General features: G+C 37.8%; 1 protein-coding gene and 1 long non-coding RNA gene across 2 annotated transcripts in view; both read left to right on the top strand.

Annotated features, from left to right (window-relative positions):
- Positions 1-12,264, top strand: part of LOC134798948 (uncharacterized) — a 283,510-nt gene that overhangs the window by 222,032 nt on the left and 49,214 nt on the right. The window lies entirely within an intron of this gene.
- LOC134798991 (ras-specific guanine nucleotide-releasing factor 1-like) overlaps positions 1-12,264 on the top strand; it is a 77,802-nt gene that overhangs the window by 52,561 nt on the left and 12,977 nt on the right. The window contains exons 12-20 of the mRNA XM_063771416.1: positions 3,414-3,561; positions 3,931-4,047; positions 5,266-5,363; positions 6,278-6,335; positions 7,052-7,223; positions 9,923-10,116; positions 10,742-10,867; positions 11,203-11,305; positions 11,705-11,893. Coding sequence (XP_063627486.1) covers positions 3,414-3,561; positions 3,931-4,047; positions 5,266-5,363; positions 6,278-6,335; positions 7,052-7,223; positions 9,923-10,116; positions 10,742-10,867; positions 11,203-11,305; positions 11,705-11,893 — 1,205 coding nt within the window. The remainder of the gene's footprint in view (positions 1-3,413; positions 3,562-3,930; positions 4,048-5,265; positions 5,364-6,277; positions 6,336-7,051; positions 7,224-9,922; positions 10,117-10,741; positions 10,868-11,202; positions 11,306-11,704; positions 11,894-12,264) is intronic.

The raw sequence follows: 12,264 nt of genomic DNA, 5'->3' as shown, positions 1-12,264 counted from the left end.
GCAACCCGTTTTTTATCAGACCGTTACTTTGATAGTTTTAAACTACTGACACTCATTGAGCCGTAGGTAACTCATCTTCAATAATAACCCGATATATTACTAAAAAATCACAAAATAATGATTTATTTTATTTTATTTTATTTTCACAAAGTATAAAATTGTAATAAATGCGGGTAACCCACCCAGAACCAGTGACAATGGGGTTAGCCGGTCGAAGTATTTAGCAGATGGTGCCAGCATAGCTTGCCCTGTCCATCCCTAGAATTGTGTCAAATTTTCGTTTTTTTAATGGAATTTTATGCCCTGGATGCCAGATCTCATAGAAAAAGGGGCAAGATATAATGGCGCCATCTATGCAAGGCTTTGACAGTTGCCAACCTCATTGACATTTCGGAGACCTCACGCTACACTAGCGCCTCTAGCGACGATTTTATACGCGGATTTCATATGAGGGCTCAATCGATTAAGCTTGCCTTGTACCGAGTTTATTTTAGTATTTATTTACGTCGTTATCGGCGAAGCCCCGCAAGTGACTGTAAACAGTCTCGATTGTGTCCTGAAATAGATGTCGCACTGTTGCTATGGTGATCTAACTAGTAGCGGATAGAAAAACACGCCAATAATATTGACATAGGTATACAATTTTCCTGGTTCTTACTGTCCTTACTGACTGACAAGTTGTATTTGCCAGACTATAACTTTAACGATTTACTTCGGGTTACGGCTTTTTTCTTTCAATGGATAAAATGCCCGTTAGGTATGAAAAAATAGTAATTATAAACTTTAACAGTATAGGTAAACCAGAACTTTGGGAGTACTGTCAAGAGGGCGCTCGTTTTGAATTTTATATAGCAACAATTTGTATAGTGGGGACAATGGATATTGGCAGATGATTTTTGTTTTATTCCGACAACTTTAATAAGTGCGAAGTTTGATGTTTGGATATTTCTTCGGTTTTTACGCTATATAATTCGTGAATTTTACGACGTATGACACATAAATCAAAATCATCCAAATCTATTTTCTTTTTTTGTTTTCTTATTTTTAGGTTTGGTCGTTTAATTCCGCCCTTACGCCCTTCGCTAGCAATCCGTGATACCGATGCATGCGATACACCTAATACACAAATCAAATTATTACAAGACATCAACCAAATCGTGACGACCTGACTATAGTGACATTTGTCCATAAGTTTGAAACTTACCCGTCAATTCAGGTGGTAATTTTGTTATGTTTTCTAATGGAAGAAATTTCTCTCCCGCACGTTTTTTTTTTCAATAAATAACTATATACACCGTTTACAACTTTTTCTCGGTAAAATCTAAAACTTTCGGCATGATTATTGCAGTCTAATAATAATTCACACGAAACTAGACAAAGCAATGTTTACATTGTCAATATTGACAACTATCATAGAGGGTAGATGTTGTCTATTATTAAAGTTGTTGCCATTGCTAGAAATTAGTACCAACAAATTTCCGTAACATGGCGCACCCTCAATAGATCCTGGTTCACCTATAACACCCTTCATTAGCAGAAAAGCACAGATACAGCCATTAAAAATATTACCGGTACAATCTCTGTCCACCATCTTTGATGAATCGTATGATAATCTAAAAAACTAACTTAAATTTGCAGCCACTAAAATAACTACACTCTTGCAAATGCGTCAAATTGGTATGAAATTATGTTAGTTCTCGTTTTGCTCACCAGCAAAGTTAAAGTTGGTAGCGCTGTACATAACATGGGCATTTTGTCTAGTTAAATATTAATCAAGCCTTGCGTGAGGAAAGCTATGTTACTACTTTGAGCCATATGCGCTTGTTATAAGGTTTATTTTTCAGTGAAAGCAATTAACATTGCTCATAACTGGTTGGAAACATTTAAATGTAACTGGCCACATGGGGTGAATAATTTAAAATACATATTTGTAGCTGTCTGAATTAATTTTTCAGAACATTTTTTTGCTGGTTTCATAATTAAAGTACTTAGTTTTAATATTGTTTTGTGCCAGTAATAAATACGTACCTTTATTGTTTGCAATAAATACGTAACAGGTAGACCAAGAAAAGTCTGCAGCGATTTTGATAGCATACGCAGTGCAAGAGTTATTTATACGTCATAATTTCATAAAAGTTTGACGTTTAAAATACACTTGCACTGCGTGGGCTGTCAAAATCTCTGCAGACTTTTCTTGTTTTAACTTTAGATGGGAGAAGACTGGGGCCTTACGGGACTGGGGACTGGGAACTTATAGTTATATAGCTCCATCCTTTAGCAATTCAGTTTAGGTCCTAAACAGAATCGCACTAAGGACATCATGGTAAGGCCCCTGATGTTTTGCGCTATAAAGCTACTTCTAAACAAAAGAGGGTACATTTTTACTCTTGTTACCTGCTGATAACTTACTTCTTAGGTATGTGACAAAATGCTCCTCTTTGACAGGAAAATGTTCCTTTGAATGTATGATTAAATTATGATTTATGACTTTTACTTTCATAAAGTGCTTCGTAGGTACAACATTAGAAGCATACTTTTACGACTTAAGAGCCAACGGGAGTGGTCATTTCTCCATACAAACGTACTCCTCGGTTTCCTCCGTGGTTTTTGAAGCTAGAGCAATGATTTTTTCAACACAGATTAATATTGTCAATATCTGTGTCGGACCGTTTTGCTTTTTTTGATATTTTTGTTTTTTAAGGCGCTAGAGCCCTTCAAAAATGGCCAAAATGGCCTAATGCCGCAATGAGAGGCGTGGCATTCAAAACTGATATCAATTATCCAAAAAATCAAAACGGTCCGACACAGATAATTTCATAATCATTTAGATTTCCAAATTTGGTTACGATTGGTTAAGTTTTGGATGAGGAAACAGAGGAGTACGAAACCTCGATTTTTGAGATTTTTACACAGGATTTTTCGCCTTGTCCTTATCGCACTACTTTTAGGTGCCGCTTCCGTTAGCGAGACGGGTATATTTACCTAAAATATTTAAAACTCAGCTCCTGTTTCGTCTTAACTTACGTGTTTTTAGTCACTCGAATCACTTCACCTGACATTAAAAAATCTCTAATTTTTAATTTCAGAAATCATAATCCTCCTCCTAGCGTTTGTCCCGTACTGTGACGGGGTCCGCTTTCCTACTTTTCTCCTTCCACTTCGCTCTATCCTGGACATCGGTTTCCGCTAACCCACAGGCGTTTAAATCTTTGGCGATGACGTTACGCCACCGCTGCCATGGTTTGCCCCTCCTGTTTGGGCCTGGTAAAGCGAACCTGAGGGCTCAGGGGCTACGTATTCAGGCAGCCTTCTTTTGACATGGCGAAACCACCTCAGCCATCATTTTAATTTCAGAAATAACATCGATAATTTTTCCATTTGTGAAACTTATATATATATTTCTTTGTCCCCAGCTTTAACAAGCTGCTTCTGCAAAAGGAAGAGCTGGAACAGAAGCAGCTCCACCTGCTGCAGGTGGTTGAGAGCGAGAGGACATCTCGGTGGCAGTACGCTCAGCAGTGCGACGAGTTGAGCAGTGAGGTCAAAAAGCTGAGAACTGAGGTATGTTGAGGTTAGGTTAGAGGATGAGAGCGAGAGGACATCTCGATGTCAGTATCATATTCATCGCACTGTTGAGCGCAACAGTGCGATGAATTAAGCAGTGAAGTCAAAAAGCTGGTCAAAATCTATTCCTTCACCGAAAGTTTTAAATTTCGAGGTACTGACAAGAAATTGACGAAATGGGTTACTTTACATGCTCTAATTATAACGTAGAGGCTCCAGTGCCCGACACAGCTCCAATAAATCGACATTTTCAATCATAATTTCATAGCAATAAAGTTGACAGCAAAGTGTCGAATATTGGGTGTTAACATGTCGATTATTGGGGTGTTTGTACTATAATCTACTATAAGTTTTGTTTCTCAACAGCTATGCACGTTCAAGAAGGAGCATGATCAGCCGACCCGCACGGAGTCAGCCACCACGTCCCCTAGCCATTCGCCAGACATCGACCCGGCGGAGCTGCGCAAAATTAAGAAAGTCCAGGTATCACAGTTACTGATATTCTGGTATGTGTCATAATGTTGCGGAAAATGGACGATTATTCTAAGCACGTATAATTTGAGTACCTACTAATCATAATTACTACATATGGATTTTAAAACGTAGATTTGAACATGCCTCTAAGACATATTAACTCACATTTATAGACGGGTCTAACGCGAATTCTACGCGGTCTATAAATGTGGTTTATATGTGTTCAAAACGCGAAAGTTTAAAATATTATGCCTCTAAGAATCTACAAGGAGAATTAACCCTTAAAGTCAATATACAAGGTGCTCACGAGGAATGCGAAAGATTTTAACCACGCATTTCTGAGGTCAAAAGAAGGAAAAAAAAATAATATGAATTTTGATCAATCTCGCCAAAAAAAAAAATTTTTTTGTTTAGTTTTTCAGTTTATTGAATGTATTCGTACATAAAAAGTTAATTATATTGGTAAACTTGTCACTTAAAATGGATTTTTACTTTTTTTTCGTAAAACTTAGTTTTTGCAAAGTGTTACTTGTCACTTTTTGACATCTATCAATAAGGATATTTATCGTCCCATAGTAGCAACATCGCCATCATAAAAGGCGTTTTGCACTATTGCACTATGTAACAATAATAAAATGTTTTTTTTTTTTAAATAGGTAGTAACTCTGAAACTAGGCGAAATTCAAAAAAGTTTATAGGACATTTTTGTCTCTAAATATGATCAGTACGGCTACCACCAGTTTTGACATTGACAGATACGCTCGCGTCTACGTAAATTACTTTCTATACATCTCGCTTGCACTAATATGCGAGTACGAGCGAGATGTACAGAAAGTAAATTACGTAGACGTGAGCGTTATGTGAATGTTAAAACTGATGGTAGACGTACTGGAATACGCTGTTAAAATTATTCGGTTTCCTGATGTTACACCGTGTATTGTAGGTATCATGTCTATAGAAAAGATACCAATACCTACATGCCTTGCGTTACTCATACTAAGAAAGTTTTTGGACAGTTCAGGTACTGTTTTTCGTTGCTCTTTGGCCTAAGTAAGTAAGGTGGTGGTACTGATGCTCGACGCGGTCCTAGTACATGTCATCTTGAAACTTAAGTCATTGTCAATAGAGGTGACAGCAAGGTGTCATCTATTGGGAATTAGCATGTCGAATAGTATATAGTACCTTATATGTTTAAACACAGAAAAATATTACAAACGAAATTTTCAGAGCTTCTTCCGAGGATGGCTGTGCCGGCGGCGATGGAAGCAAATTGTCGACCAGTACATCAAGAGCCCTCACGCTGAAAGCATGCGGAAGAGAAACAGGTACAGTCACGTTGGTTTAAAATTTTTAAACTACCTAATACTAAGTAGTTTTCATCTAGACCGGCGATCGGCAACCTGCGGCCCGCGGGCCGCATGCGGCTCGTGAAACTGTCACTTGCGGCCTGCGAGCCTCTATGGCTATGTAATATTGAGAAACTACAATTTCTGATAAAGTCATACATATTAACAAAGTGCGGCCCGCGTCAACTTACTCATCGTTAACTACGCAAAAAAAGGTTGCCGACCGCTGAATTCTAGACCATGACAGTCTCTGGCAGCTGAGTGAAAAATCGCATGGAATGGCTGGAACGACTTCCGAACATAACAATGATATATATTTTTTACTACCTCTTCTTCTTCTTCCTCGCGTTATCCCGGCATTTTGCCACGGCTCTTGGAAGCCTGGGGTCCGCTTGACAACTAATCCCAAGAATTCACGTAGGCACTAGTTTTTACGAAAGCGACTTCCATCTGACCTTCCAACCCAGAGGGGAAACTAGACTTTATTGGGATTAGTCCGGTTTCCTCACGATGTTTTCCTTCACCGAAAAGCGACTGGTAAATATCAAATGATATTTCGTACATAAGTTCCGAAAAACTCATTGATACGAGCCGGGGTTGGAACCCGCGACCTCCAGATTGCAAGTCGCACGCTCTTACCGCTAGGCCAACAGCGCTTCCATATATTTTTTACTACCCCAGGCAGTAAAAGAGCTTATTTCGCTAACGTGAAGTTTGAATTGTCCCTTCTGTATATACATTATTATCAGAGGAATGGGAGTTAATGCAGATATCTGTTCTCGAAACTACTCTTTGCTACTGGTTATATCATTAACGTGTAGTTAATTTAATTAATGTTATTATAGTTACAATTATTCGTGTTTGTAGGATGTTAATATATTTTTTGCTTCTAGCTTGGTCTTCAAAATGGTTGAAGCAGAGGAAGAATATCTAGAACAAATGGAAATATTGGTAAGCTGTGACGAAAAATATTGTTGGTTTTATTTAGGTGCATTCCACCAAGATGTCGCTTACCTAAATATTAAATGCAACTCTATTCATAGTTTTGAAAATTTGAAGCAGTCGATTCTTCTTCTTCCTCTCGTTATCCCGACATTTTGCCACGGCTCATGGCAGCCTGGGGTCCGCTTGACAACTAATCCCAAGAATTGACATAGGCACTAGTCTAGTTGAAGCAGCCGATTATTACTCTGATAATAATAATTCATGGTTTGGCTTGAAAATTTGACAGTGTCACTCGAAGATCAGCTTTTTAGCATTTTCCGAAGACGTAACAAAATAATTACGGTTTTGACAGCCGGTATCGTCTGGGTCGTCTCATTCGTTTTTCGTCACGTTCTTAAATTAGTCCTATTCTGCTTTCGTCACTCATTCTACATTGAAAGCCACCGACGATTGGGACAAATGTAGAATGAGTGACGAAAGCAGAATATGACTAATTTAAGAACGTGACGAAAAACGAATGGGACGACCCAAGACGATACCTGACAGCCATAAACATAAACAACACTCCGGGGCGTATCTATGTTGACGCGTTTATCAACATGTTATAAATTCTAAACAGAAGAACAAAAGGTACTTTTTGGCATACGATACAATTAGACCAACATATTATTTTGTCATTAGCACGTACTCGTATTATATGTCTCAGCTTGCTTACTTCCCAGGTAACCTGCTTCCTCCGTCCTTTCAAAATGGCGGCCAGCTCCAAGAAGCCCCCCTGCACCCACGAGGACGTCAACTCCATCTTCCTCAACAGCGAGACGGTGCTCTTCCTCCACCAGATCTTCTTCAAGGGTCTCACGTCTCGTATGGAGTCTTGGCCCACGCTCGTATTAGGTGAGATGCCATGGGTTTTAGATGCATGCGTGTCTGTCTGTCTTCTACGCAACAAATTAAAACAATTAATTCTAGGAATTCTGTAGATATTATAAATCTAAAACAATGATTTCTATAAAACCAGCTTAAGAGCCCACCAACGTCACTAGCGCCACAGGCCACAGGTAAATAATTGTGATTTATATTTAACGACAGATATTTAAATAATTACAATTATTTAGCAGTGGCGCTAGTAAGCACGTTGATGGGCTCTTAATTTGTATAGCAGCAATTACTATAATTGACTTCACTTGAAATGGGAATTCTAAGTTTTCAATAAGGTTGTGGATTAAATGTAATATAGGGAAGGTGACTGTCTTTACATTATGGAGTCTAGAAGAGGGCTATATACAATTAGCCTTCATCGGCCTTTCCTACAAAAAATTGAAGAAGTCAGACGTTGCGTAGAAGATGGACGATTTTGAAAAGATAATACTGGAAATGGAGAGCCGTGAAAGCTAAATCTCTAGAAGTATTATCTTTATCTCCAACGGCATGATTTAAAATTGTTTTTCCATTGCTCCCTTATAAAACTAATTTAATAACCAAATAAATCAAAGAAAAACCACATTTAACGACCCAATGTAACCAATATTGCTGTACAATGAATCTGATGGAAATCCAATTTTGATTAATAGTGAAACTTGCAAAAGCATGACCAATCCTTCAATGGAAATGGTGTATCACCAAAGCGCCAAGTAACTGATGTTTACTTTTGGTGTTTTAGCAAATACTGCTATTAATTAGATACAAACTAATAAAGAAAAATAAAGTGCAGGTCCACCAATGCGCTGACAAAATTAATCCTAGGATTTTGATCCTAAAACACAAAAATAGAGAAAGCTGTCTTTGGCATTTTGATGCAATATAAAGCTTTGTAAGTATTTATTTACCTTGAACGTAATAAACTCTGGATGCCCTTATGTGTCTTCAGGAATTAGAAAATAGTATGTACCTGTAGTCTAATAAACTTAAGTTAGTGTTTAACGTTTAATTTTCTCTGCAAGATGTACAATTTTGTTCAGAGCATTGTGTGGGAACATAGGTCGTTTAATAGTAGATATAATATACGAGGTGTAATGTTTAGGTGATACAAGATATACATACGCGACTGTAGTCATTACAGTGAGCCACTTTTTTTGTGAGAGCAGCACTGAAATTACAAAGAATAGTTTAGGTGATCCATACCAAATTCGACAATTGTATGGAGACGAGGATTTTTTGTGATTACATAGTTACTTCCATTGTAAAAGTTGATCATAGCAATGAGTATAATCACGAACACATACTTGTATAACCTAAAAAAATACACCACAGTATAATAGTTCTATAACAGTATACTTACTTTTATCGAGTAACTAACCATTTGCATACATTATTAGTTAGTTATGTCACATAACTATTATAGTTATGTGTAGCTGTTTGTTAAGTAACAGCCTAGCAGTATTTAGATAGCGTGACTTTGTGTTAGTAGTAGAAATTAATAGGTAGTTTACAAAATTATATTATATACGCGTAGTTATAGCATTTTAATTGTATTTCAAACCTTCAGGTACATTTGTTTGATTTTAATATTTACCTTGACATTAATAAACGTGTATTTTTGTTTAGCTATGTAAGTAATTATTATTAATCATAATCATATACAATGTATATCAATTATTTTTTCAATAACTAATGAGTAGAAATTATTTATTTTGCCGCGTAGAATGTAGAATTATTAGTCAGTAAGGTATTATGTATACAAATTTTGATATTTGTATATCTTAGAGTAGGTAGGTAGATTAGACGACATAGATAATAGAGTAGCGCAGCATGGCGAAGCTCATTAAGACCTAAACAAGTGAATTAATAAAATATTGTATGTTAATGTGTCCCCAATAAAACCTCTATAGATACCTAGTAAAATCTTGAATCCATAGTGAATGCCAATGTAGTAAGCGTCCTAAATACAAATGTTAGACCGATTCCATTGCCCATACCCGAAATACTGGCGGTTCCAAAATATGACCATTTTAAGAGTATAACCTTGCATAACTCCCTAGTATATTTTTTTGTCAGTGTAAAGTGGTCCCGTGTCAGTCCAAATGGCATCCTTTGTCGTTCATAACCTTCCTTACTTAACCTGAATGCTAAGCACGGGTTAATGAAACCGCCATCATTTATTTTTTATCTTGGTCGCCATTAAACTACGAGTATCTACAGTGATATTCATATCCCGTACATTTTATGAGAATACATAGTATAGAAATGCTCCACATATGTGTTCTTTGGACACAAAGTGTTTCTATACCAATCTGAATAACCAATGATGATAAGACTTAAATGTAAATTTTCTCAAGTGTTTCATGCTTGTAAACGAATGTATTTTATCTCAAGTTACTGTATATTTCCACGTCTGGGTAAAACTATATCAAAACCCTTGACGTGTCAACTGTTCCATTAAAAACTAATATAAAATCCAAGAATAATCTTATGTTATTCTCACTATACCAAGCTAAAGAAGAACATAATGTAAATCGATCTGAACATTATAATGTAGGCGGCCAGTAAATGAGACCAACCCCTCATAGCCTGGAAGCTAGCATGGCATTCGGTGTCGTCGTAGCTACCCCTCATGAACTGTCAATCAAACAATGAGACGGTAGGCGTGTCCACAGGGGACCTGTTTGACATGTTGCTGCCAATGCTGACGATCTACCAGGAGTACGTGAGGAACCACCATTACTCGCTGCAAGTGCTGACTGAGTGCAAGCAGAGCCAGCCGTTTGCTACGTTGCTGGCGAGGTTGGAAAGCAAGCCAGCGTGTCAGGGTCGGTCGTTGGAGACTTTTTTGACGTATCCTATGCATCAGGTATGTTGGTACCAGATATTTGTAGTGTTGCCTTAAAGGCTTAAAGTTACAAGGCTAAAGAAAGCCTTCTGTAAGAAGGAAGTAAGAAGAAAGAAGGCTCCGCAAGTTTTTAAACTCTGAGGAAACCTGTTAGACTAGGAACAAAAAAGACTAAAGCCTGACCAGTAATGCAATGATCATTGTCAAGAGGGCACTGTTATGCTCATGTATAGGGCGACAGTTCAGTATAGGTAGTATGAAAAAATTAGTTTCAGTGAAATTACGCAACATGGCGCGTGATCATATATTCCTGGTTAGGCTTTAATTGGTTTACAATTCTGTGTAAGAAAGTTGCAAAGCAGGGATGTATCTCTTTTTAGTATGAATTTAGACAAATTTTTCTTTGCATTAAACGCAGTGTGTAGTGTAGTAATGTTTTCCTAAATTGCATAGGTATGTTTGTCTCTAAATATAAATTTACAATCCAAGGTCTACAACCCAAATTTCTCATATTGCGTTTTTCCTAAGTCCTCTTGGATTGGATAACAGGATACGATAACGCCCAAAAATAGTCTTTAGAATCAGATACCTATACTGAACTCTTATAATGGTTATTCGAACCAGATACTAAATGCCTTTCATTCAGATTCCTCGCTACATTATAACCCTGCACGAGCTGCTTGCGCACACACCGCACGACCACGTGGAGCGTCGTAGCCTGCAGCATGCGCGAGCGCAATTAGAAGAACTTTCCAGGCAAATGCATGACGAGGTGAGGCACATTACTTTCAAGGCATTCATTCGTGTGTATTGACGATTTTTTTTCCTGTTTTTTGAACAGATATACATAAACACAATATACACATACAGGTATAAGAAAACTCACAGAATAATGCCTAATCAAATTATAACTAAAAATCACTTGCCCCAGCAAAGATCAAGGAGTTACGTTAACGTAATAATCCAACATTTAAGACTACGTATCATCCAATCCAACATTTAAGAGAGTTTTATGGATTTGACAGTATACTTTAACTATGTAGGTAACATAAAAATCTTAAGATGTTTGACTGTTGGTCAATGTTATCATCTCTATGATATTGTCAGGTGAGCGAGACAGAAAACCTGCGCAAGAACTTAGCCGTAGAGCGCATGATCATCGAGGGCTGCGACATTCTGCTGGACGTCAACCAAGTCTTCATCAGACAAGGTAGGACACAAAAACATACCTTGAAATTATTGCAATTACATACATGCAAAATGCATTGTCCCTGAATTTTCCCGTGGAGCATGCCTCTTTATTTAAAAATGTATAAATCACGTGGTTACTTATTATATTTTTTGAGCTTAGTGGATTTTGAATCAAGTAAGCTGTCTATAACGACTAATGTGGACAGTTGAACGCGGTTTCATGCACGTAACTAAATACTAAGATACATAAATATAATGGGCTATTTGCTTGAGTCAGATCAGATTCTTTTTTCTAACTGTCAAAACGATTAGCCATCACGAAATTTACATATATGAAATGCAGAACAAGTGACGTCACCGTCAAGCTAGCTATTCTTTAAAGTTCTATCTGCTATCATTATTTGATCTTTCTCCCCAGGAACGATTTCACAAGTGGTTGGCAAAGGCCGTCGAGCCTCACTCCAAGCCCGCCAAGCGTTCCTGTTCAGCAACCACCTACTCCTTAGCACCAGGGCTACGGGAGGAAGACTGCACCTACCACCAACTGGAAGGCTGCCACTGCATGACGCATTGCTGGTTGAAGATCCTAGCAGTCATGATGATGATGGTATGTTTCCAAGATTACATTCATCCAAAATCTTACTGAAAATCTTGGAAGACTTCCAACTTACTCAAGATCTTGGGATCCTTAACATCAGAGTTACAGGAGGAGAACTGCATCTTACAAATGATCAGTTGTATGTGTCAGCTCCCCATCAGATCATATTTTTACCAGTGACACGTTCTTAGGCGCTTAACCGACAAACACTTCTATACTTATGCTTAGAATTTAAAAAGTGGAAAAATTACTGCCTTAGGTCAGACTTGAATTCACGGCCTCCTGGATCGATACTCCAGCGCTCTGCAACTGAGCCACCAAGACCTCATCCATAGCCAGCGAATCTTACCGCCATATGGGTCTAGGGGACCCTAGCGACA

The sequence above is a fragment of the Cydia splendana genome, chromosome 17 (genome assembly GCF_910591565.1).
Source record: "Cydia splendana chromosome 17, ilCydSple1.2, whole genome shotgun sequence".
Lineage (NCBI taxonomy): Eukaryota > Metazoa > Arthropoda > Insecta > Lepidoptera > Tortricidae > Cydia > Cydia splendana.
This window is presented reverse-complemented; position numbering and strand designations above follow the sequence as displayed.